This window comes from Ascaphus truei, chromosome 12, assembly GCF_040206685.1.
Source record: "Ascaphus truei isolate aAscTru1 chromosome 12, aAscTru1.hap1, whole genome shotgun sequence".
Taxonomy (NCBI): domain Eukaryota; kingdom Metazoa; phylum Chordata; class Amphibia; order Anura; family Ascaphidae; genus Ascaphus; species Ascaphus truei.
This window is the reverse complement of record NC_134494.1, coordinates 46,716,622-46,741,798: the sequence shown is the minus strand read 5'-3', so window position 1 is coordinate 46,741,798 and position 25,177 is coordinate 46,716,622. Positions and strand designations below refer to the sequence as shown.

The 25,177-nt window shown below is 48.9% G+C and overlaps 1 protein-coding gene across 5 annotated transcripts in view; it reads left to right on the top strand.

Annotated features, from left to right (window-relative positions):
- The window catches only part of CTTN (cortactin), a 34,910-nt gene extending 21,455 nt beyond the window's left edge, over positions 1-13,455 (top strand). For 3 of the 5 annotated variants that reach the window (XM_075567617.1, XM_075567619.1, XM_075567620.1), the window contains 8 exons: positions 841-951; positions 6,757-6,812; positions 7,057-7,126; positions 7,307-7,455; positions 7,971-8,060; positions 10,794-10,974; positions 11,376-11,447; positions 11,577-13,455. In XM_075567617.1, the coding sequence (XP_075423732.1) occupies positions 841-951; positions 6,757-6,812; positions 7,057-7,126; positions 7,307-7,455; positions 7,971-8,060; positions 10,794-10,974; positions 11,376-11,447; positions 11,577-11,713 (866 nt within the window). In that variant the 3' untranslated portion in view covers positions 11,714-13,455. The remainder of the gene's footprint in view (positions 1-840; positions 952-6,756; positions 6,813-7,056; positions 7,127-7,306; positions 7,456-7,970; positions 8,061-10,793; positions 10,975-11,375; positions 11,448-11,576) is intronic. The other 2 variants (XM_075567621.1, XM_075567618.1) reach the window with 1 other exon arrangement.
- The last annotated feature ends 11,722 nt before the right edge of the window (positions 13,456-25,177 follow it).

Genomic DNA, 25,177 nt, shown 5'->3' with positions numbered 1-25,177 from the left:
ACGCAAATAAAAATATCACCTGTGAGCAGCACACTCACGTCTCGGACAGCTCAGTAACCCCGCCTTTCCCCATTATCTCTTGGCACACAGTGCTTCCACTGCAGCCAGGGTAATGACATGCAAATGTGCACTCCGTGTCACCTTTTGCTTCTTGCCCATTTTAACATGGAGCCCTATATTCATATACCTGCGTGCGTTCCAACACAGCCCGAGTTAAAGAAGTGCAGAGCCAGTAAACCTACTCAGACAGCTGGTTCAACCTCCTGTATCACACAAGTGTGTCAGGTTGTTGGCAATGAAAAAACAATATTTACAAATCCTTTACATGTCTGATTTATTAAACTGTCAGCACCTATACATGTCACCGCTTAAACACGCCACCACCACTGGTCTCTTGGGCCGCAGGTGGGACTGCCTCTCTAAACGCAGGGTGAGGACTCCTGCTGCTTTGGTTCTGGTTCCTGGTTTCTTACATGTTTGGAGATGAATACAATGTAACATTCCTGTGTGTGCTGCATGTTGTGTGGGTTAAGCTTGGCGGGATCTCTGACATGCATGTTACAAACATACATGGACATTTCCCCTTGCATTCGGGTGTTTCCCATCATTACTACACCGCCTTAACCCTGTCACTGCTGGATGGTCCAGCAGTGAGATAATTGCATCTTTGCATAGTCTCATAGTAGATGAGGTTGAAAAACGACATACGACCATCAAATTCAACCTATGTTAAATGTAATCCCAAATCATACATTCTGATTACGGCGGGGGGATGGGGGGGGATATGTGCCCATCATGCCTGTTTCCTGTTTAACGGCATGTGGATTTCTGTGTGCGTAGACTATGTGAAAGGGTTTGGAGGAAAGTTTGGTGTACAGACAGACAGACAGGACAAGTGTGCACTTGGCTGGGATCATCAGGAGAAAGTGCAACTGCACGAGTCGCAAAAAGGTACATGGTTTGGGTTTCTGTCTCTTACCTCCTGTCCCTAATTGTCAGCACTGTCTGTCTCCTGTGTGATATGCTGTAACCGTTCCTGTGTGATATGCTGTAACCGTTCCTGTGTGATATGCTGTAACCGTTCCTGTGTGATATGCTGTAACCGTTCCTGTGTGATATGCTGTAACCGTTCCTGTCATGCTTTTCCCAGCGTGGTAATTGGGAGTTTTCTTCACACTAACTGCTGGTGAGGTTTCTTACACACGTGGTGGTGGTTGGCACAGCTGCAGAACTCTGACCAAAGTACCACTAGGTAGACTGATACATAGACTCCTCTCAGAGTATTTCATTATCGGATTCAACATAGAGACGTTTATTTTGACTCAGAGCTCCGTTTTTAGCAACCTTATGTAAAAAAAAACAAAAAACGTTTCTTTGATCTGATGCAGAATTTTAGAATGGTTCACAGAAGCAGAATGTGATGCATCTCATTCTAATCTGTGCCCCATGTAACTCCCCCCCCCCCCCCCCCACCAGCTCCTCCTACTGACACCCCCAAGGTGCCATCTGGGGCAGAGACGCAGAATGTGATGCATCTCATTATAATCTGTGCACCATGTAACTCCCCCCAACTCCTCCTACTGACTCTCCCCAAGGTGCAAGTGGGGCAGAGACGCAGAATGTGATACATCTCATTATAATCTGTGCACCATGTAACTCCCCCCAACTCCCCCTACTGACTCTCCCCAAGGTGCAAGCTGGGGCAAAGATGTAGAATTTGATGCATCTCATTATAATCTGTGCACCATGTAACTCCCCCCAACTCCTCCTACTGACTCTCCCCGAGGTGCAAGCTGGGACAGAGACGCAGAATGTGATACATCTCATTATAATCTGTGCACCATGTAACTCCCCCAACTCCTCCTACTGACTCTCCCCAAGGTGCAAGCTGGGGCAGAGATCTAGAATTTGATGCATCTCATTATAATCTGTGCACCATGTAACTCCCCCCAACTCCTCCTACTGACTCTCCCCAAGGTGCAAGCTGGGACAGAGACGTAGAATGTGATACATCTCATTATAATCTGTGCACCATGTAACTCCCCCCAACTCCTCCTACTGACTCTCCCCAAGGTGCAAGTGGGGCAGAGACGCAGAATGTGATACATCTCATTATAACATGTGCACCATGTAACTCCTCCTGCTGACTCTCCCCAAGGTGCAAGCTGCGGGTAAAAATGGAGCAAACTGCTTTGTAACAATGGCCAGGATAAAAATTTATTGGTTGGTGCTAAAATTGCCTTGATCCTTAAACTGCACAAGTGTTCATGAACGTTATGGGGTCTGTGTGTATCCTCGGTTTCTGCGATATACATGACTGCATTTTTGTTTCTTCGGCACGGGATGTCTGAACTTGCTGCTAAAGAAACGTATTTCTTTCAGTCGTCGTCTATTCCACCTGAGGAACATAATTACATTGGTTATTCAAAAAGAGCAATAATAACTTTCTTAGCTTTCTGAGGTGAGGGGAGACACAGTCTCTGACATGCTTAGAACGGGGGTAATCTTTTACCAGGGAAATGGTCAGTCTGTACATGTAGTGACAGTGAATTATGCTCGCCATCTCTGTACACCAGGGAGCTATTCACATCTGAATGAGAGGAAAGTCTTCCATGAAATATCCTACACTAATCTACGCCCTGTCCATTAATCCTGGGGTTGCAAGAATTTGTCTCGGATGTAAGTTTGAAAATGGGTCCTGTATTTGGGAGCAAGAATACCGATCACTTGGAGATAGCGGAACAGTCACCGTGAGGGTGAGCAGCAAAGAGGAAGAAGGAAAACGGAGCACCGTCCACAGCAAAAAGAGATCCAGAGGGGGCTCACATATAAAAAATAAATTACTTTAATGGATCATACAGGGGACCGACCCCTAGAGAGGCACCAGCAACACACAACGCGTTTCCCGCGTATAGCAATTCATGGTGTTGAGGGTGAGCTCTGGATCACTTAGTGGCAGCAGAGCAGTCACCGTCATGGTGAGCTCTGGATCATTTAGTGACAGCGGAACAGTCCCCGTGACGGTGAGCTCCGGATCACTTAGTGACAGCAGAGCAGTCTCCGTGGGGGTGAGCTCCGGATCACTTAGTGACAGCGGAACAGTCACCGTCATGGTGAGCTCCGGATCACTTAGTGACAGTGGAACAGTCCCCGTGAGGGTGAGCTCCGGATCACTTAGTGACAGCGGAACAGTCCCCGTGAGGGTGAGCTCCAGATCACTTAGTGACAGAGGAACAGTCACCGTCATGGTGAGCTCCAGATCACTTAGTGACAGCGGAACAGTCCCCATGAGGGTGAGCTCCAGATCACTTAGTGACAGCGGAACAGTCCCCGTGAGGGTGAGCTCCGGATCACTTAGTGACAGCAGAACAGTCCCTGTGAGGGTGAGCTCCGGATCACTTAGTGACAGCAGAACAGTCCCCGTGCGGGTGAGCTCCGGATCACTTAGTGACAGCGGAACAGTCCCCGTGATGGTGAGCTCCGGATCACTTAGTGACAGCGGAACAGTCCCCGTGATGGTGAGCTCCGGATCACTTAGTGACAGCGGAACAGTCCCCGTGAGGGTAAGCAGCAAAGAGGAAGAAGGAAAACGGAGCACCGTCCACAGCAAAAAGAGATCCAGAGGGGGCTCACATATAAAAAATAAATTACTTTAATGGATCATACAGGGGACCGACCCCTAGAGAGGCACCAGCAACACACAACGCGTTTCCCGCGTATAGCAATTCATGGTGTTGAGGGTGAGCTCTGGATCACTTAGTGGCAGCAGAGCAGTCACCGTCATGGTGAGCTCTGGATCATTTAGTGACAGCGGAACAGTCCCCGTGACGGTGAGCTCCGGATCACTTAGTGACAGCAGAGCAGTCTCCGTGGGGGTGAGCTCCGGATCACTTAGTGACAGCGGAACAGTCACCGTCATGGTGAGCTCCGGATCACTTAGTGACAGTGGAACAGTCCCGTGAGGGTGAGCTCCGGATCACTTAGTGACAGCGGAACAGTCCCCGTGAGGGTGAGCTCCAGATCACTTAGTGACAGCGGAACAGTCCCCGTGAGGGTGAGCTCCAGATCACTTAGTGACAGCGGAACAGTCCCCGTGAGGGTGAGCTCCGGATCACTTAGTGACAGCGGAACAGTCCCCGTGATGGTGAGCTCCGGATCACTTAGTGACAGCGGAACAGTCACCGTCATGGTGAGCTCCGGATCACTTAGTGACAGCAGAACAGTCACCGTCATGGTGAGCTCTGCCCCAGTCTGGGAATGAAGATGTGCAGCCTACTACTGAGAATCATTATTCGAACATATCACGGCGCCGTTTCCGTGTGCGCAGCTGTACTCCACGCGGCCAGTCACGCGGTTGCTTTGTTTGAATTTCATGGATCCCAATTTCTTTGGGTGCAAAGCTTCACGTTTCCGTGGCAGAAATGATTGAATTGTAATGAGTACAGTACAGTACTGTGAAAATTTGCAGTTGTTTAAAAACCAGAACACAAATGCCATTTTCTGAACTCTATAAAACACGAGTTAACACGCGGTAATGATGCGCCATGACGTGGGTAATCCGAGGTATACAACACGCGGTAATGATGCGCCATGACGTGGGTAATCCGAGGTATACAACACGCGGTAATGATGCGCCATGACGTGGGTATTCCGAGGTATACAACACGTGGTAATGATGCGCCATGACACGGGTATTCCGAGGTATACAACACGCGGTAATGATGCGCCATGACGTGGGTAATCCGAGGTATACAACACGCGGTAATGATGCGCCATGACGTGGGTATTCCGAGGTATACAACACGCGGTAATGACGCGCCATGACGTGGGTAATCCGAGGTATACAACACGCGGTAATGATGCGCCATGACGTGGGTAATCCGAGGTATACAACACGCGGTAATGAAGCGCCATGACACGGGTATTCCGAGGTATACAACACGCGGTAATGATGCGCCATGACGTGGGTATTCCGAGGTATACAACACGCGGTAATGAAGCGCCATGACACGGGTATTCCGAGGTATACAACACGCGGTAATGACGCGCCATGACGTGGGTAATCCGAGGTATACAACACACGGTAATGAAGCGCCATGACACGGGTATTCCGAGGTATACAACACGCGGTAATGATGCGCCATGACGTGGGTATTCCGAGGTATACAACACGCGGTAATGAAGCGCCATGACGTGGGTAATCCGAGGTATACAACACGCGGTAATGACACGCTATGACATGGGTATTCCGAGGTATACAACACGCGGTAATGACGCGCCATGACATGGGTATTCCGAGGTATACAACACGCGGTAATGATGCGCCATGACGTGGGTAATCCGAGGTATACAACACGCGGTAATGATGCGCCATGACGTGGGTAATCCGAGGTATACAACACGCGGTAATGACACGCTATGACATGGGTATTCCGAGGTATACAACACGCGGTAATGACGCGCCATGACATGGGTATTCCGAGGTATACAACACGCGGTAATGATGCGCCATGACGTGGGTAATCCGAGGTATACAACACGCGGTAATGATGCGCCATGACGTGGGTATTCCGAGGTATACAACACGCGGTAATGATGCGCCATGACGTGGGTAATCCGAGGTATACAACACGCGGTAATGAAGCGCCATGACGTGGGTATTCCGAGGTATATAACATGCGGTAATGACGCGCCATGACGTGGGTATTCCGAGGTATACAACACGCGGTAATGAAGCGCCATGACACGGGTATTCCTAGGTATACCACACGCGGTAATGACACGCTATGACACGGGTATTCCGAGGTATACAAGACGCGGTAATGATGCGCCATGACGTGGGTATTCCGAGGTATACAACACGCGGTAATGATGCGCCATGACGTGGGTAATCCGAGGTATACAACACGCGGTAATGATGCGCCATGACGTGGGTAATCCGAGGTATACAACACGCGGTAATGATGCGCCATGACGTGGGTATTCCGAGGTATACAACACGCGGTAATGATGCGCCATGACGTGGGTATTCCGAGGTATACAACACGCGGTAATGATGCGCCATAACGTGGGTATTCCGAGGTATACAACACGCGGTAATGATGCGCCATGACGTGGGTATTCCGAGGTATACAACACGCGGTAATGACGCGCCATGACACGGGTATTCCGAGGTATACAACACGCGGTAATGACGCGCCATGACACGGGTATTCCGAGGTATACAACACGCGGTAATGACACGCTATGACACGGGTATTCCGAGGTATACAACGCGTGATATGTTCGAATAACGGCCGCAGCATCTCTAGATGTATTCATAACATTGATTGGAAAGCCAATGGAGAAAAGCAGGACACAGCTATACTACATAAGACCAGGTTTAAGTAAGTGCAGGTGGAAGGATAGATACCCTTGTGATGGGGTATCTTTTATTCGATGTCTGTTGGATAGTTAATAGAATACCTCTCGTGCTGCTTCCCCCATATTGGACTGAGCAGGAAATGTGTCCCACACAAAGGTAATCGCAGTGACCATGAAGAGTCTGCACACCTCCACCCTTGGGTACCCACACAAAGGTAACACGTTGTTTTCTCTTTGCTCTCTGTACAGAGAGAAGTAAATATAAACACGTTGGTCTAAAGTATCGGGTTTCTTCACTTGAGATACGGATTTCTGATCTTGTTTGACTTTGTCGGTGATTTAATAATTGGACTGTCACTAATATAATAATTGGACTGTCGCACCGTATTTCAGATTACGCGAAGGGATTTGGTGGAAAGTACGGTGTAGAGAAAGATCGCATGGACAAGGTAACGGCTAGCGACATGTTGTATATGTAATCTAAGGAGCAAAGTCCCAAGTGTGTGTCTCTTCTATATATACATTTCTCGTGTTAACACTGAATCTGCTCCACTTATGAAAGTTTTAGTGTAAGTTGTGGGGTTTCCTATGCATTTTGTTTTGTGTGTCGATCAGTGATAAAGTGGATGCTGTTTAATGTCCGCGACAGTATTGCACAGAGTACATAGTCTTTCTTTGTGCTTCTGGTTACAGGCGGCATCATCCTTTGAAGACATAGAGAAAGTCGCTCCGACATATCAGCGCACACGACCGGTAGAAGTCGGTATGTAACGTGCATAGAACATAGAAATGTTTTAGGTTGCGATTGCAGGTGGATTTCTCCTGGGGCAGTCAGTGGGAAGGGTTTAAGGCGGGAGAGGGCTTTAGACACACAAGGGGGTAGAGAGGAGACATCCTTGAGCAGAACACAAGACTTACCACAGTTTGTCTGTTTCTCTGACAGAAGGAAACAAAGCCAGCAGCATCCGAGCGAACTTTGAGAACATGGCGAAGGACAAAGCGCTGGAGGACCGGAAGAAATCCGACACGGAGAAGGCGCAGAGAATGGAACAAGAGAGGCAGGAGCAGGCGCAGGCGCGGAGGAAACTGGAGGTCAGATGCACGTGGCTGTTACTTTCTGTATGAGCTAATCTGAGGCTCTGGGTTGCGTGGGTTAGTGGCCCTTACTGGGGAAGGATGAGGGCAGCACAGACTATTACATACATTTTAATTAACACAGAAATAGATACTATCCGCTCAACCTTAATAAATTGATGTATAGGTAAGGTATATTAAGAATGGCATAGGAGGTGCATAGGGAAAATACTATACATACATATTGAGTTTGGACGAGTGCAATATTTGGGGGACCTTTCTTGATCCATCTTGGATCAAGCTCTGTATTCATACATTTTAATTAGCCAGAAATGTCCGTCTCCGCGGCATACGGCAGCCGTTATCAGGGTGATGGGTTGTGACACTTATTGCGCATGCAGCTTCACTATAACAGCATTTGAAGTCCGTTCCCCTCACCGTTACAATGTGAGGGACATTCTGGCGTGTGACTCTGTCACTGATCAGTTGCACAGACTTTTCTTTAATGTATTTTTTTTTTTTTTTTTATAAAGGACCAAAAGAAAGCTAAAACTCCATCCCCCCCTTCATCCCCGAGACCCAAACCTGTGATGGAGGTAGTACCGACCAGCCCTGTGTATGAGGTGAGCGCTTCACGTACCGATTCACCTGACATTAACCAATAGGAATACTCTGGTAAGCGCTTCTCAGACACCGCCTGTATCTCATCACTATAGCTGCCTCCGTGGGGATTATCTGACTGATTATTGCGGTTACGGATACTCTGCACCTACCTACATTTATTGTTATTCTTAATCTGTCTTCTACACGTTTACATTTTCATTATTTTTTACCTGATTGTCGCATTGGCAGTCTCAGTCTCTTCTGTGATAGGAAGTCTCTTCCCTTTCATTATTCCGCACATTTGCTTTCATTATTCCACTTACCCAGAATCCCTTTTCTCTGATCACTCGAAGTGTGTTTTTGAAGTTTTCTGGTTCTTAGTATCAGTAGACACTCCCGGGGACTCCGCACAGACTTGGCACCACGTCTGACCGTCATTATTTAGTGATTTTTTTCCTGTGGAACGGGTTGACCTTTTTAATTCGGTAGCTCTGCAGAGGGCTCAGCGATTTCCCCCTGAAAAGCACAAAATGAACCAGGGAATGTCTGGTTGGGCCTGTGAGAGCCAGATTGCAGTTGATTTTAGGAGCAGCGTGTGCACTGCAGATCTGGATCGCTGCACAGCTCTGTTTGTGCTCCCAGGGAGACCTTCTTGCCGACAATCCATGTGTGAGAGCTGGTCACAGGGAGGCTGCTGTAGAACCTCTTACCTGTTACTGCAATCAGAAACCAAAGATCCAGCGATGAATTAAAATAAAGAAGCGTTAAGAGTATAAAGACTTTTACAATTCAGTGTAAAAGTGTTAACCCTATCATTACATGAGGTCTGCAAGCAGAGCAGAATACCGAGCTCTACAGGGAACTAGGTAGTTCTTTGGGGCAGAGGCATCTGATCCCTCCTCTTCCTAATCGGTGGGTAATTTATTTTACAGATACAGGGAGAAGTGTAGAATGAAGCGTCAACACTTGCAGGTTGCTGAAACGGTTACTGAAAACATGGTTATGGGGAGTCTTGGGGTTAGGAGTCATTTCCTGAACCCCACTTGCACACAGACTTGTGGCCTAGCTCTGTTTGTGTTCCTGTACGGGTTTTGTTTTGGAGCTGTAAAATCGGAATTAAACTGGAGCTGACGTGGGGTCTTTGGCACAAGAGGGTTAAGATTACATTCTTGCAGCTGAATTGAACTCTCTCTGCTCCCTGACTGGGAGATGAGAACCACAGGTCTTCCTAATTTAGGGATCTTTTTCCCTGAGACTGAGTGAGTGAGGGGCACTTGGGGACACATGTAGGCTTGTGTTTGAGCTGTGACGCTCTGCAGGATGCACACTGAGTGAGTGGCACTTGGGGACACATGCAGGCTTGTGTTTGAGCAGTGACTGCAGGATGCATTGAGTGAGGCGCACTTGGGGACACATGCAGGCTTGTGTTTGAGCAGTCACTGCAGGATGCATTGAGTGAGGCGCACTTGGGGACACATGCAGGCTTGTGTTTGAGCAGTCACTGCAGGATGCATTGAGTGAGGCGCACTTGGGGACACATGCAGGCTTGTGTTTGAGCAGTCACTGCAGGATGCATTGAGTGAGGCGCACTTGGGGACACATGCAGGCTTGTGTTTGAGCAGTCACTGCAGGATGCATTGAGTGAGGCGCACTTGGAGACACATGCAGGCTTGTGTTTGAGCAGTGACTGCAGGATGCATTGAGTGAGGCGCACTTGGGGACACATGCAGGCTTGTGTTTGAGCAGTCACTGCAGGATGCATTGAGTGAGGCGCACTTGGGGACACATGCAGGCTTGTGTTTGAGCAGTGACTGCAGGATGCATTGAGTGAGGCGCACTTGGAGACACATGCAGGCTTGTGTTTGAGCAGTCACTGCAGGATGCATTGAGTGAGGCGCACTTGGGGACACATGCAGGCTTGTGTTTGAGCAGTCACTGCAGGATGCATTGAGTGAGGCGCACTTGGGGACACATGCAGGCTTGTGTTTGAGCAGTCACTGCAGGATGCATTGAGTGAGGCGCACTTGGGGACACATGCAGGCTTGTGTTTGAGCAGTCACTGCAGGATGCATTGAGTGAGGCGCACTTGGAGACACATGCAGGCTTGTGTTTGAGCAGTGACTGCAGGATGCATTGAGTGAGGCGCACTTGGGGACACATGCAGGCTTGTGTTTGAGCAGTCACTGCAGGATGCATTGAGTGAGGCGCACTTGGGGACACATGCAGGCTTGTGTTTGAGCTGTGACTGCAGGATGCACTGAGTGAGGCGCACTTGGGGACACATGTAGGCTTGTGTTTGAGCAGTGACTGCAGGATGCACTGAGTGAGGCGCACTTGGGGACACATGCAGGCTTGTGTTTGAGCTGTGACTGCAGGATGCACTGAGTGAGGCGCACTTGGGGACACATGCAGGCTTGTGTTTGAGCAGTGACTGCAGGATGCACACTGAGTGAGGGGCACTTGGGGACACATGCAGGCTTGTGTTTGAGCAGTGACTGCAGGATGCACTGAGTGAGGCGCACTTGGGGACACATGCAGGCTTGTGTTTGAGCTGTGACTGCAGGATGCACTGAGTGAGGCGCACTTGGGGACACATGCAGGCTTGTGTTTGAGCAGTGACTGCAGGATGCACTGAGTGAGGCGCACTTGGGGACACATGCAGGCTTGTGTTTGAGCTGTGACTGCAGGATGCACTGAGTGAGGCGCACTTGGGGACACATGCAGGCTTGTGTTTGAGCTGTGACTCTCTGCAGGACGCGCACCATGTGTATGAGGAGAAGCCGGTGAGGGCGCCTGTGCCACCTGAGCCCATATATACAGAAGGAGATGCAGACTACGAGGAGCCTGTGAGCCGCAAAAAGCCTGTGATCCTCAAGGAGCCTGCTCCCGAGACAGAAGCCGTGTACGAGACGGCAGAAAGGGATTACCAAGACGGTATGATACTGTGCCAAATATTCTGCAAGGGGCAGGTGTAGTCTCCGTATCGTATTTACCCCTTCTATGCTGAAGCAAACAAGGCAATGCACGTGTCTCCAGTATCCACCCACAAGTTAACCCTGTAATTGCCACATTAAACATACTAAGCATTGCCTGTTGCTTCTGGCAGAGAAGAGGTTAAAGTGGGGTGAATAAGATTTTACATGAGACGTAAACATAAATTGCAGGTGAAGTGTTCGGGCGTGTCCTGGTGGTTCGATGGCAGGCCCCTGTACTGGTATGCGCCAGTTCACAGCCATGTGGGAGCTTGGCCGTTGCATAGACGGGTGGTGCTATATAGCTGTTACTGCCCGTGACGTACAAACTGATGCCAGTATAAATATTGTAACTTGTTCTAGTGGAAAATACCTACGCTGAATATGAAGGGGACCTGGGAATTACAGCCATTGCCTTGTACGACTATCAGGCAGGTGAGTGAAACCAGAGTGCGAGAGACTGGCTCCATATTAATGGGCTAAAAGCCTGCGATGGGCTCCTGCTGTCCGGTCACTGTTGTCACACCAATACACCACTTTGTGACGTTTCTCTCGTGTCCCCAGCTGGCGATGATGAGATCTCCTTCGACCCCGATGACGTAATCACCAACATTGAGATGATTGACGAGGGCTGGTGGCGAGGCTTCTGTAAAGACCGTTTCGGGCTGTTCCCAGCGAATTATGTGGAACTGAGGCAGTAAAACACCTGCCACCGTATCTTACCCTAATGCCCTCGCTGCGAGAGGCTCCTGCAATGCGCTGGCTCTGCCGCTGCACCGCAGGCCCCCCTCTCTCTCTGCGCTTTTGCCATAATCAGTCGAGCTGGATTATTACACTACAAATCATGGTTTATTTTATTTTTTCCTTTTGGAGAAGGAATGGTGTTTGTTTTTGCATTTTATCAAATAAAAAGGTCACTTGTGAGCACATTCACATGTCTTAGACAGGTCTGCAGCCCCGCCTTTCACCATTATCACCTAGCATACAGTGCTCCCACTGCAGCAAGGGATTCTGGGAAATGACATGCAAATGAGCACACCGTGTCACCTTTTGCCTGTAATCCATTTTTTAATGCGCAGTTTATGCTGCCGGTTGGCAAACATACGGTAATTCAATTTTTAACCCCTTGGCTGCTAATGTGCTTTCAATGCAGGTTTGTCTTGCAATGAGCAGAGACATGTGGAGCGTGTCTCATGCTGACAGCTGGCTCCTCACTCTCTCTCCTCACTCTCTCTCCTCATTGGCTCTCATCTATTTAAGCCAAACCACCTCTACCTGCTAATGCCGCCCTATGTGAGGGGAGGGGAAGGCGAGGTCCGGGTGTTTACATTCACTGCATTGGAAAGCAAACCTTTTTCTGGGCCCCGAGCATCTAAAAGGGTTCAATCCTTTGCTCCCCCTGCCCCCCACCTCCCACCTGTGCTATGTTAACATAGTACAATTGCTTCTTCTGAATCATGCTGCTGACCAACAGGGCTTCTGTGTCGCTTCTGTGAGTGCGCGGCCTTTCCGTTCACTTCGGCGGCCGTGAGCTGCTCTGCATTACGTTTGGGATTCTGTCTTACTATAAGGGGAGCTGTATGAAGGGATGTGATTTTACATTGCTAAATTTCCATTGCTTTGCATCTTCAGTGACCAATATTGGAGAATGTGATGCATTGTGCGCCTGCGTGTTGGGGAGTGAACCCCCGTGCCGTGCGGGGCTGCGACTCTTTGCTGCGCCGGCTCCTCTGGTGGTCGGGAGATTGTAGGATATTCGCGCCCACGCACACGTGTTTGTCGCGGCTTCTTGTATCTGCTGTAATGAAATTCGGCTAACGTCACATCTCAAGCTGTGCTCCCTGCAGCCCTCGCACATTCCTGCAGTATTGCCAACACGCACGAGATGTGCGCGCTTTAAGATGCATGCACAGGTTCTAGTGTGTTCCATCCTTTAACCAAGTGCTTTACAAACAGACTAAGTGTCCATCATTAAAGCTCATATAAAGATTGCTTTCCCCTACAATGCTGTGCCACGTCTTGCTGCAAAAGGCCGTTCCCAAAAAGGCACATTTTGCTTGGCAAATAAATTCCTTGCGCTCCCTTATATTGTTAGGCGAACAGTGTCTCTAAAAAGTTTCAGGAAAGACTAGAAGTCCGAATTGTCGGATGCAAAAGTTACTGTTGACCCGGCAGCATACAGGAAGTGACATTTCTTATTGGGGATTATGGCTTTGGACCAATTATTAATCTGATAGGAAGAGCGTGTAAGGGGCGTAGTGTCGGTGAATGATGTGGATTATTATTTTTTGCGCCTCTGGATCATTGTTTCTTACCAGGGAGGTTTAACTGGTACTGGGTGGGTTTTTTATGCTGTTTCGGTTTTTTTCTATTTTGCATATAGCACTTCATATACATTCTATGGTTTTGTAAATGAAGTTTCAATAAAGTTTATCCAACCAGATGTCATGTGATGTGTGGTCATTTTAATAAACCCTTTGGGCACAAATCCTGAAACCTTATGCACCCAATTGAACAACTTGCATCCAGGCTTGGAGGTGACTTTGGACTGTTTCACAAGGGGCAGTAATGCAGGACTGTCCCTAGGGTGTTTCACAGGGTGCCGGTGATGCAGGACTGTCCCTAGGGTGTTTCACAGGGTGCTGGTGATGCAGGACTGTCCCTAGGGTGTTTCACAGGGTGCCGGTGATGCAGGACTGTCCCTAGGGTGTTTCACAGGGTGCTGGTGATGCAGGACTGTCCCTAGGGTGTTTCACAGGGTGCCGGTGATACAGGACAGTCCCTAGGGTGTTTTACAGGGTACAGGTGATGCTGGCCTCTGTTCCTGAGGTGTTGGGAGGTGATGCCAGGATCTATTTCTGCGATGTCTTACAGGTAATATATATGTTATTTTCTCTGGGGTCCCTCTGACAGGACAGAACAAGGGGGTATTGGGCCACTTCCAGCTGGAGGTAGGACACAGGTCCGCTTTGTCTCTGCTACTTCAGTTGACTGTCCTACCAGCTATGACGGGTGGCCCAATTTCACTGCAAAACTTTAAGCCCATCAATCGCCTAAGCTGTATGTAACTCATTGTCTCCTGGCTACTCTGCTAAATGTGTCAAACATGCATTAGGAAGGTTGCGTTATAATAAGCACCCTCTCAAATGGTTTGTCTTTCAAGGTGGAAACGCATGTCTGCCAGAACAAATAGCATTGATTAAAACGGCCCAGACAAGATCACGGTGTAGAGTTAGATTGACGCTCTTCTGGCAGGGATTCTCCAGGACAGTAATGTCTGATACGTTCCCCGCTCCCATGTAGCGAGTAGGACACTGCGTTGGGGCAAAGGTAGGATACCTGCCTGTCGGCTGGCTGCGGCTTAATTTACTGCAACACCCCAGCGCGCTGGAAGTTGGTCCCGCTTCTGCAAAAAGTAATATAGTAACAGTGATTACTTCAGCTAGAAAAGGAATTGAACTTCATGCATTAAGCCCGAGATCCCCACAAGCTTTATTATTATTATTATTCTCCAAGACAATCTAATGCTAAAAACAATTCCTACATTTCGCACAGCCAAGAAATCATGGACCATCTTTTGTCCCAAATTCGAAAAATTATTTGGGAAAAGTCTATACTTTTTTTTTTTTTTTTGATGTTGAGAGCATTAAATGTGTCTGGAAGGAACGAGCCAAAGAAATCAAGAGGCCTATTTATCCTCCTCCGTTCTCGGGAAGCATGTTGTAGTTTCAAAAGTTATTATAAGAGTCTTGCCAAATTATGAATACAAATACATCAATTAAAATAAAAGAGGGACAATGGAAGAGGCCGGTAACCAGAGCAGCTATGCAAAGCAATCAGCGGTTTCCTCCCAGACGTTTACCAAACATTACACGTTTTATATGTGCTGGCATCAACAGCGCTTTGGGAGATTCATTCTTCAAACCCTCCTTATATCTCCTTCCAATCTGTTTTACTTTGGGACGTCGCCGTTATAATAAAGATGCTAAAGTAAAGATACTGGTATTTTGATGTCTTGTAGCCCCTCCATGTAAAGTGCATGGGTAGCACCTGTCCCTTTGCGGTCTTTTTATTTTTTTCCCCTCTTGTCCTGTTTTTGATAGACGTACAACTGAAGTAGTGGGAGGAAAGGGGCACCTTTTGTACACCATAGGCCAGGAATCCCGAAGCTGTGATGTGGGACATCACGCCTGATCTGTTCAAGTCAATAGCGTCACCTGTCCTGCGTATGACCCAGCAGAAAGTTGTCTTCTACCCGATTGTCATGCACAGTCGTCGTGAAAAATACAAGAAAGGTATATTTTGGTAAGAAGATGTGATATAATCTATCTGAAAGCAAAAAAACAAGCGCAGGCTCCATAGCGGGAAAGCTAAAATTACATTTATAGAAAAATAAAAAAGTCGACAGGCAATGCACTCAGAAAAGGAGCGTAAAAAATGCATGTTGGAGTAACAACTCTGCAGCACAGGACGCCCGGCTGCCCGGAAAGAAGAGGACAAGCTCCCGCTGCATGTTGGAAAACGGCTCCCTGGCAGTCAATGGAAGAATCTACACAGCAGTCAGAACTGCAATGGTAAGGGGTCCGCCATGTGAAAAAGCGGCTAGCATGCTGATTTTCAGGGATGAGAGATGCCACTGGAGGAGTCCAAAGTAACCAGGTCGCCTCATCAATGACTTGTGCATAGAGATATGTGCTTGCCGGCGGAGAACATGGCATTATGCGAACTTCATCAGGGCTATGGGTTGGAGTAATGTGTACAAGAGGCTTGTAACTGCAGTACCTGGAAGATCCTTCGGAAGGCGTTCTACCAGCATTGAGGAGACGAGGGCTGATGATATATTATCATAGCCGTCTGTGTGCAGGTTTATTTATTTCCCCTTGCCGGTTACTCTCACACTTATGTTTTCTGTCCTGTATAGACTCCTTACCTCTCATGCTTAGAAGGCTGCATGTGTTAGACGGGAGGGAGCTGACCTTTACACTTCAACCAGTGATCATACTGAGCTAGAGAGGGGAGAGAAACAGAACAAACCATATATACAGTGGCGAGAAAAAGTTGTGAACCAATTAGGATTTTCACACATTTCCAACCTAAAATGTAATTAGATCTTAATCTAGTTCCTAATAATAAATACAGATAACCTGATCAAACAAATAACACAAAAACATGATACTTTTTCAACCTTTATCCACAAATGATTCAACATTCAATATCCATGTGTGAGAACGTATGTGACCCTTTAGATTCAGTACGAGGCGGGTTCCTCTTGAGCAGCAATGAATTCAGCTAAGCGTTTCCTGTAACTGGTGGTCAGGCTCTCACATCGGGTTTGAGGAATTTGGGCCCGTTCCAATCTGTGACATTGGAGGGCTTCCTTGCATGGACAGCTCGCTTCAGGTCCTGCCACAAAATTTCTATGGGATTTAGGTCCGGATTGTGACTAGACCATGCTAAAACGCAGAATTTCTTCTGTAGATCTGCTTGTATGTTTAGGATCATTGTCTTGCTACATGACCCACTTTTGCTTCAGCTCACGGACGGCTGGCCTGACATTCTCCTCTCGATTCTTCTGGTACAATACAGAATTCATGGCTGTGTCAATGATGGCAAGCTGTCCAGGTCCTGAGGCAGCAAAGCAGCCCCAAACCATCACACTCCCACCACCATGCTTGACGGTTGGTATGAGGTTCTTCTGTTCGATCAGAAATCAAAAATCTATTGGGGAGCGATCTTTTTCAACAGATCTCCTCCAGGGTTCCATAAAAAAAGAGAGGATATAGAATAGATTGTACAGGTGTATTTTTTGCTGTATGGAGATTTTATTTATATATATATGCAAATATAGCTGTATGCTCATCTGCATGTCTTAGGCAGGTCTGCAACCCCACCTCTCCCCATTATCACCCAGCATACAGCACTTCCACTGCAGCAAGGGATTCTGGGAAATGACATGCAAATGAGCACACAGTGTCACTTTTTGCCTCAATAACCATTTTTAACATGGTTCCCTATAGGCTTAAGCTTGCTGCATGGTCACAGCTTTGAGCACAGCCAGGGTTAAGGTGCATACCCAGAAAACCACCGACAGCTGTTTCAACCTTGATGGGTCTCATCAGTGTGGGGTTGATTTTACTGGATATATATATATATATATATATATATATATATATATATATATATATATATACACACAAATCTCAATCTGCCCCTTATAATAATGAATTAGAATATTCATTTAATTGAAATAAAAAGAAACGGGCTGCTAAAGTGTGCCGATGTATAAAACAATAATACAACATTAACAGATATATAGAGTTAAATGTTACTCAAACATGCAGAGTAATCACAAATATCAAAAATGACACATGGATTGGTTGAGCCAATGAGGGCAAACCAGCCTGATGATGTCACAGCCGCGCCTCCACTTTGCGATCGAATCTGTGCCCACAGATCGCTCATGCGACAGGCGCTCACGACTCCATGTGCTCCGCCGTGCGCGCCTGCACTGTATCCAAGGCCTTATACATTCACCTAAAGGATTTTTGGAAATGTAAGCTTTATAAATATAACTTCTAGTTAGTAATACAGGTCTATGTCAAAAAAACTAATAAGTGTGTGTCAAACTGATACTGTGAGTAGACCTGTGACTGGTGGTGGATTGGTGGGGGATTACATAAAGATCTTTGCTCACGTTGGGAGTTTTATTAGTAGATGGTCTAATAGACCCTTTCACGTAACCGAGTGCGTATACCTAGTATATAAGGATATAAACAGTGGCTGACAAATCACCAAAAAATCTACTCGCCACACAAAAAAATCTACTCGCCACACAAAAAAATCTACTCGCCACCTAGTACCAAACGTGTGCTGCTTGGGCCAATATTTACTCGCCCGGGGCGAGCAAATGTATAGGTTTGTCGAACACTGGAAATAAGTATATAGGGAGCGTAACTTAAAGGCAGTCTGTCTATTCAGAGCCTGCATACAATGGGAAATACAGGAGAACCCCACATTGATGCAGTTCCTGGGACAGGTATACCCGTCTGAAACATAGTGCTGTGTTTTTATTTATAATTATGTTTTTATACATTAGCTAGAAGGCTTTGAATAAAACTTGATTGTGTAAGTGCTATTTTCTGCTTCCTTGTGTACTTACCTGACCCAGTTTGGGAGAAGGGCAGATAAAGGGTATTGCTGTGAAGCGCTATGTACATTAATTGGCGCTATATAAATAAAGACATACAGTACACAAAACCCCCTGAGTATTCAGTGTATCAGGCAGGGCTGATCTTGGGCTCGCCAAGCCTGTGTCCACTAGGGGGAGCCAACAGTGCAACAAACACATGGAACACGTTTTACAGTTTCAAATATCAATACTAGAACCCCACATACAGTCAGTTCATTCTGGGAGCACACCTGCTTAGTACAACTTAATTGTGTCCCATTGTAAATAAGAGTTACACATGTAGTGTGTACCCCCGCCCTGGGTACTCGTCCTCCTGACCGGATACAGTAGCAAGCTAAGGCTGGGGACCATGGTGCCTTCGCCTGTGCGGAGGCGTGACCGTCACATGCGTGAAGCGGGTGCGTTTTGTGGCCAGTGGAGACGTGCCGCACCATGAGGGCAGGCGTAGGGGCGTCACAGAGCTGGTTGGCCCTCATTGGGCGAACCGCTCACGTGACCGGCCTGTCGCGCCAAGATATCAGTTTCAACTGATTTCTTGCGCAACGCGCGCCCCCCTCTTGCACCCCGCATGGGCACGATCACTGCCTTAAGGCGATCTGATCGCTCAGCGTGCGGACACCTCCGCACTGTCTGCAGCACCATGGCCCCATCCTAAGCGTCTCACGTTTTGTTGCAGAATGAAGATCCACTGCACAGGGACCTGATATAAGTACTGCCTTTTGGGAATTCAGTTCACAGAAGACATTTTTAGGATGTTTGGACACCTCTAACAATCGGACCGTAATTCTCCTTTCTTGGAAGACTGAACATTTCAATAATTTGTGTTTTGTGAACTTTCAGTTCTACTTTTTAAAGTCTAATGGCAGAAAGCAAGTGATATAGACAGAGCAAACCCTGTAACAGATCTTCTCATTGTTCCAATAACCCTGAACTGGAAAGGCCGTCAGGCTGCAGAGTTGTGTAAGAAGATCTGTGAGAACAGAAATAGCCAAGAGCAGCCCCACTAGTTTTCCAATCTCTTTACAGTCTGCGGAATGAGAAGGTGATATATTATTGCCATAAAATGCTAGGCGTTTGTCTTCCTAATGCATATGGTTTGTTTTGCAAGGCGGCATTTGCAGCCCCCCAAAATTTGCTAGCGCACTTACGGAGGCCCCTGTAAGAGAAGAGCCCTTCTCCATCCGCATCACGGCGTCATGGTGATATGACATCATGTGGCGACGCATTGCCTTTATATCCGATATGTGGCCGGGTTTACTCCAATATGAAATGAGGCTTTATTTCCATTTATCGGTTTTAACTGGAAGAGCAAGATAATGAGTTGGTGTTTTTGTCAGTTATAACCGGAACGCTGAATCAGAGTAACTGGCTCACTCGCAGGATTTACTCAAATTGGTGCATATGCTGCGGCTCCCTGTGTGTTCCGCCTTCCATGCGTGGCTCCGTGCGGCTACCTGTGTGTTCCGCCTTCCATGCGTGGCTCCGTGCGGCTCCCTGTGTGTTCCGCCTTCCATGCGTGGCTCCGTGCGGCTCCCTGTGTGTTCCGCCTTCCATGCGTGGCTCCCTGTGTGCTGTGCCTGCCATGCGCGGCTACCTGTGTGTTCCGCCTTCCATGCGTGGCTCCGTGCGGTTTCCTGTGTGTTCCGCCTTCCATGCGTGGCTCCGTACGGCTACCTGTGTGTTCCGCCTTCCATGCGTGGCTCCGTGCGGCTCCCTGTGTGTTCCGCCTTCCATGCGTGGCTCCGTGCGGCTCCCTGTGTGTTCCGCCTTCCATGCGTGGCTCCCTGTGTGCTGTGCCTGCCATGCGCGGCTACCTGTGTGTTCCGCCTTCCATGCGTGGCTCCGTGCGGTTTCCTGTGTGTTCCGCCTTCCATGCGTGGCTCCGTACGGCTACCTGTGTGTTCCGCCTTCCATGCGTGGCTCCGTGCGGCTCCCTGTGTGTTCCGCCTTCCATGCGTGGCTCCGTGCGGCTCCCTGTGTGTTCCGCCTTCCATGCGTGGCTCCCTGTGTGCTGTGCCTGCCATGCGCGGCTACCTGTGCGTTCCGCCTTCCATGCGTGGCACCATGCGGCTCCCTGTGCGCTGCGCCTGCCATGTGCGGCTCCCTGTGCACTGCCATGAGTGGCTCTCTGTGTGCTGCGCCTGCCATGCGGCTCCGTGCACTGCGCCTGCCATGCGTGGCTCCCTGTGCACTGCCATGCGCGGCTCCCTGTGTGTTCCGCCTGCCATGCGTGGTTCCGTGCGGCTCCCTGTGCACTGCCATGCGCGGCTTCCTGTGTGTTCCGCCTGCCATGCGTGGCTCCCTGTGCGCTGCGCCTGCCATGCGTGGCTCCCTGTGCGCTGCGCCTGCCATGTGCGGCTCTCTGTGCACTGCCATGCACGGCTCCCTGTGCGTTCCGCCTTCCATGCGGCTACCGGTGTGCTGGGCCTGCCATGCGTGGCTCCCTGTGCGGCTCCCAGTGCACTGCCATGCGCGGCTCCCTGTGCGTTCCGCCTGCCATGCACGCCTCCCTGTGCGCTGCGCCTGCCATGCGCGGCTCCCTGTGCGCTGCGCCTGCCATGCGCGGCTCCCTGTGCACTGCGCCTGCCATGCGTGGCTCCCTGTGCACTGCGCCTGCCATACGTGGCTCCCTGTGCGTTCCGCCTGCCATGCACGCCTCCCTGTGTACTGCGCCTGCCATGCACGCCTCCCTGTGCGCTGCGCCTGCCATGCGTGGCTCCCTGTGCGCTGCGTCTGCCATGCGCGGCTCCCTGTGCGCTGCACCTGCCATGCGTGGCTCCCTGTGCACTGCGCCTGCCATACGTGGAGAAGTGGCCTGTGACGTGGAAAACTGCAATATACGCTCAGTCTGCGCTTTCTATTGAGAGAATCTTCCACTTTTACGTGGCCCTGAGAGCTGCAATACCTCCAGAAGCGCCTTTACGCTGAAGTAATCGCAGCGCTGCGTGTCACAACGCGCTCCTTGTACACAGTGTCATTAGCGTTTGTTCATAGAGACCATAAACATAACTGTGCGGTGGTGGTGACGGCGAGTGAGAGCCACTGACCCCAAGAGACTGCTCCTCGGTAACACAGAATCGCAGAACACTGCAGGTAGCAGATAACCACCTTTTAACTTTTGTCATTTTCACAACCGGAGAAGCAGGCAGACAAAAATGGCGGCGCGCAGCGCACATGGGAGGACTGGAGCACTACGCAAAGTCGGATAAAAAGCAACCAGAGAAGCGAGTTTTTGTTTTGTGTTTTTATTCACAAACTTTGGAATTCCACTGTCTTTTTAAAGAGAGATTTTGCAGATCACCTCCGTCCTGTCCTGTCCTCACAGCGTACACATCGCTGGGATATTCATACAGAACAGTCAAAACCCCATGCACCGAAGCCACAGAATAAAGTGATCACACCAGAAAGCCTACAGCACATCAGAGAGGTGGTCATATTTATAACATAGCCCCAGAAATGTGCCAGCGTCTATGTCGAAATGGGACAGTAAATGTGCATAGTTTAATCCTTGCTTTACAATGTGGAGACCGTCACTGGCTTCATATGATACTAAGGGGGTCGTTTTATATAAGCTGAAGCAGCTGTTTGGGGCTTTACAGAACTACCCCCTTAGTCACCACATCAAACGTGTCATCTCACTCTTTGACCTTATTAGTTGCCTTTATTCCTTTTTAAACTCCATGGGTGGTTCTAAAATGGCATTGAGGTTTTCCAATGGAAGCCACCCAAAAAATATCAGGTGTAATGCTTTAAATATCCTAAGCCATGAAGTGTTGAATATAGGTCAGTGTCTGTAACCCTAACAGTACCAGTGGTCCATAACATTTCAGCACCGGTTAGGACGGTAATGCGTCTCTGGAGCAGAATTGCACAGTGAGAGCGGCTTTCTACCTGGCACTCTCCAGGGTCCTGAATATGAACATGTCTGGCATCTATGGCCTGGATGTGAGATTCTCACAGAGGACAACATGGAAAAAGAGTAGATTAAGTCACATTTACTTTCCATCTCAAACCTTGGAACCAGGAAACACTTTTGGTCATTCAAATTCTTGAGGGGAAAAAAAAAAGACCCACTCCGGATACAATTTCCCATCCCCTCCAAAATAGCAGAACTTCTCTGAACCCAGAGCTCCGCGTCTCAGTAGACACGGGAATCAGAAAAAGTAAAAACTTCAAGATGATTTCAAATGTGGACGTGGGGCGTGGGACATGTCTCTATGGGTTCTGCTCGGTACGTTCTGCTCTGACACTAAATTCCATCACTTAGGAGTCGCTCATAGGTATCAAAACTTCAGGTACAAACAGAGCCTCAGAATACCTGTGATTTGGGGCAGTTGCAGGTGCTCCCATGAGAGACCAAGAGGCTTGGTAGCCACTTTGGGAAACCGTGAGATTTGTTGGGCAGCATGGACAGATATGTAAGACTATTTATTATTTGTACTGTCATTAGCAGAGGGGGTAAGGTAAGTTTCCATTCTGAGCTCCAGCAGGCACAACATACTGATACCAGAGTACTTCAATACCAGATTAAAAGGCCTATTCAGTAAACTTCGATAAGTCACTCATCAACAGTTTTGAGCACTTTTGTAGCGAGTTAGTACGTGTAAGGCCAGGTCCCCAGTGGCCGCTGCGGCACCCACGTCACACACCACAACCCTCTATGTGGCAGGCCCCAGTGGGTGTGTGCGCAAAGCGCTGTGACGCATAAGCTGGCAGGGAAGACAAGAATTTTGTCTTCCTGTGCCACGACACGATCACGTGGTCGTGAGCTCCAATAGGTCAGATATGCCCCATCATGCCCACCCCCCCCCCCCCCGTTATGGCCCCGTGCTCCCCTAGAGCTCCCCCAGAGAATGGCGATAGCGGCTTTAAACTGTGCACGCGCCGCTAGGCGTACGTGCTGCAGGCGAGACTGAGGCCGGAGCCTGACTATTCAGAAAGGTCCGATAACATGCCAAACTCGCTTAAAAACTGCTTCTTCCACATCGGCCGCACTGAAACAATGCTCAAACTCACATTTTTTTTGGACAGATCGAGCTATTCAGGAAGCGCCGAGACTCACATCGCGGCTGCAACTCGCACGTTCTGATCTCGCCACCTGAAGGGAGGCGAGATGGGATCCACGATGTGCCTCCGATGGAGAAAATGTATTCTTACTGCATCGGATTGAAGCTGGGTGTCTCCACAGCTGCCCCGCATTAATACCAGCTCTGGAGACCCCCTGCTTCAACGCTATGTAATAAAAATACATTTACGGGCAGCTTCATTACCTTAGTGCCCAACTGCTAAGGTAATGACGGGGTTTAATACCAATGTCCGGTTTGTTGGTGGGTGAAGGTTCTAGTTGCCCCAGGGTGGGTAATTAGGCCTACCGGGAAAGTTGCGGGAGGAGTTAACCCCTTCATTACCTTAGTGGTTACTACCACTCCCACTACCCACCCAGTAGGACAACACCCACAACAGGCCAAATGCCACCTTCAGAAAGGGGGCCTCCTGGGAGGGATTAACCCCTCCCTTACCTTCGCAGTTACAACACCTTAGCGAATACAGGCCTAAACACCCTCCCTGGGGCAACTATAACCTTCACACACACCCTCTACCACCAACAAACTGGGTAGTGGTGGTTAACCTCTTCATTAACTTAAGAGTAGCGGTTAGCCGCTAAGGTAATGAAGCTGTTTTTATTCTAATATTATTAACATACTACTGAAGCAGAAGGTGTCTGGACCTGACCCCCGTTAATTTCAGGTCCAGGGACTCCCCTGATTTCTGAGGTACAGGCCCTGGTATGGGTTGCCGGTATCTTCTGCAAGTTTAGTTCTCCTGCGTCACGTGACAGGGACATTTAAACTTGCCGTATACCTCTACGGAGGTCTGTAATTCGGCAAGCAGGGTGGTCCCGGACATCCCCTGCTTCAGTAATATGTTCATCAAATTAAAAACAGTGCAATCGCCTGTAAGAGCTGTGCAGGGAGACGCAGCTCTCTCTGTGCAGGGTGATCGCCTGTAAGAGCTGTGTAGGGAGATGCAGCTCTCTCTGTGCAGGGAGATCGCCTGTAAGAGCGGTGCAGGGAGATGCAGGGAGAGGCAACTCTCTCTGTGCAGGGAGATCGCCTGTAAGAGCTGTGCAGGGAGATGCAGGGAGAGGCAGCTCTCTCTGTGCAGGGTGATCGCCTGTAAGAGCTGTGTAGGGAGAGGCAGCTCTCTGTGCAGGGAGATCGCCTGTAAGAGCTGTGCAGGGAGAGGCAGCTCTCTCTGTGCTGCTCCTACAGACTGCAGGCAGATTGCGGCGGTAGAATTTAGAAAAAGACTCAGATAAGGACACTGCAATCCCGAGCGGTTTGGCACTTTCTGACTTGTGATAACTCTTTCTGATACCGTGATTACAAACGCCAAACCGATGGCTATGGCAGCGAGCTTACCATAGCTACCTGAATAGGCCCTAAAACTGTGCATTTTTGTGTCTACATTATATGGGAGGAGTGTCTGGTGGATCGAGTAACGATATTGTTAAAGGGGAAGAATGGAGTCTCAAACGTGAAACATTTGGATGCAATTCTAAAATACGCCTTAAACTGTAGAAGTTCGAGCTCATGCCCCCGCACCCCTCTCTCCTACCCCAGCACCCCTCTATTCTACACCAGCACCACTCTCTTATCCCAGCACCCTCTCAGTCCTAGCACCCCTCTCTCCTGCCCCAGCAGCCCACTATCCTGCCCCAGCACCTCTCTCTCCTACCCAGCACCCCACTATCCTGCCCCAGCACGCCTCTTACCCCAGCACCCTTTTCTCCTGCCCCAGCAACCCTGTATTCTACCTCAGCACCCCACAATCCTGTCACAGCACCCATCTCTCCTGCCCCAGCACCCCCTTGGTTTTCCTGTACAATTTAATCACTTGAATTCAACATTTGGCAACTTTTGTCTTTTTTATTGAATCCAATCTGAACATTTGTGCCTGCAATCAGAGCCACAAC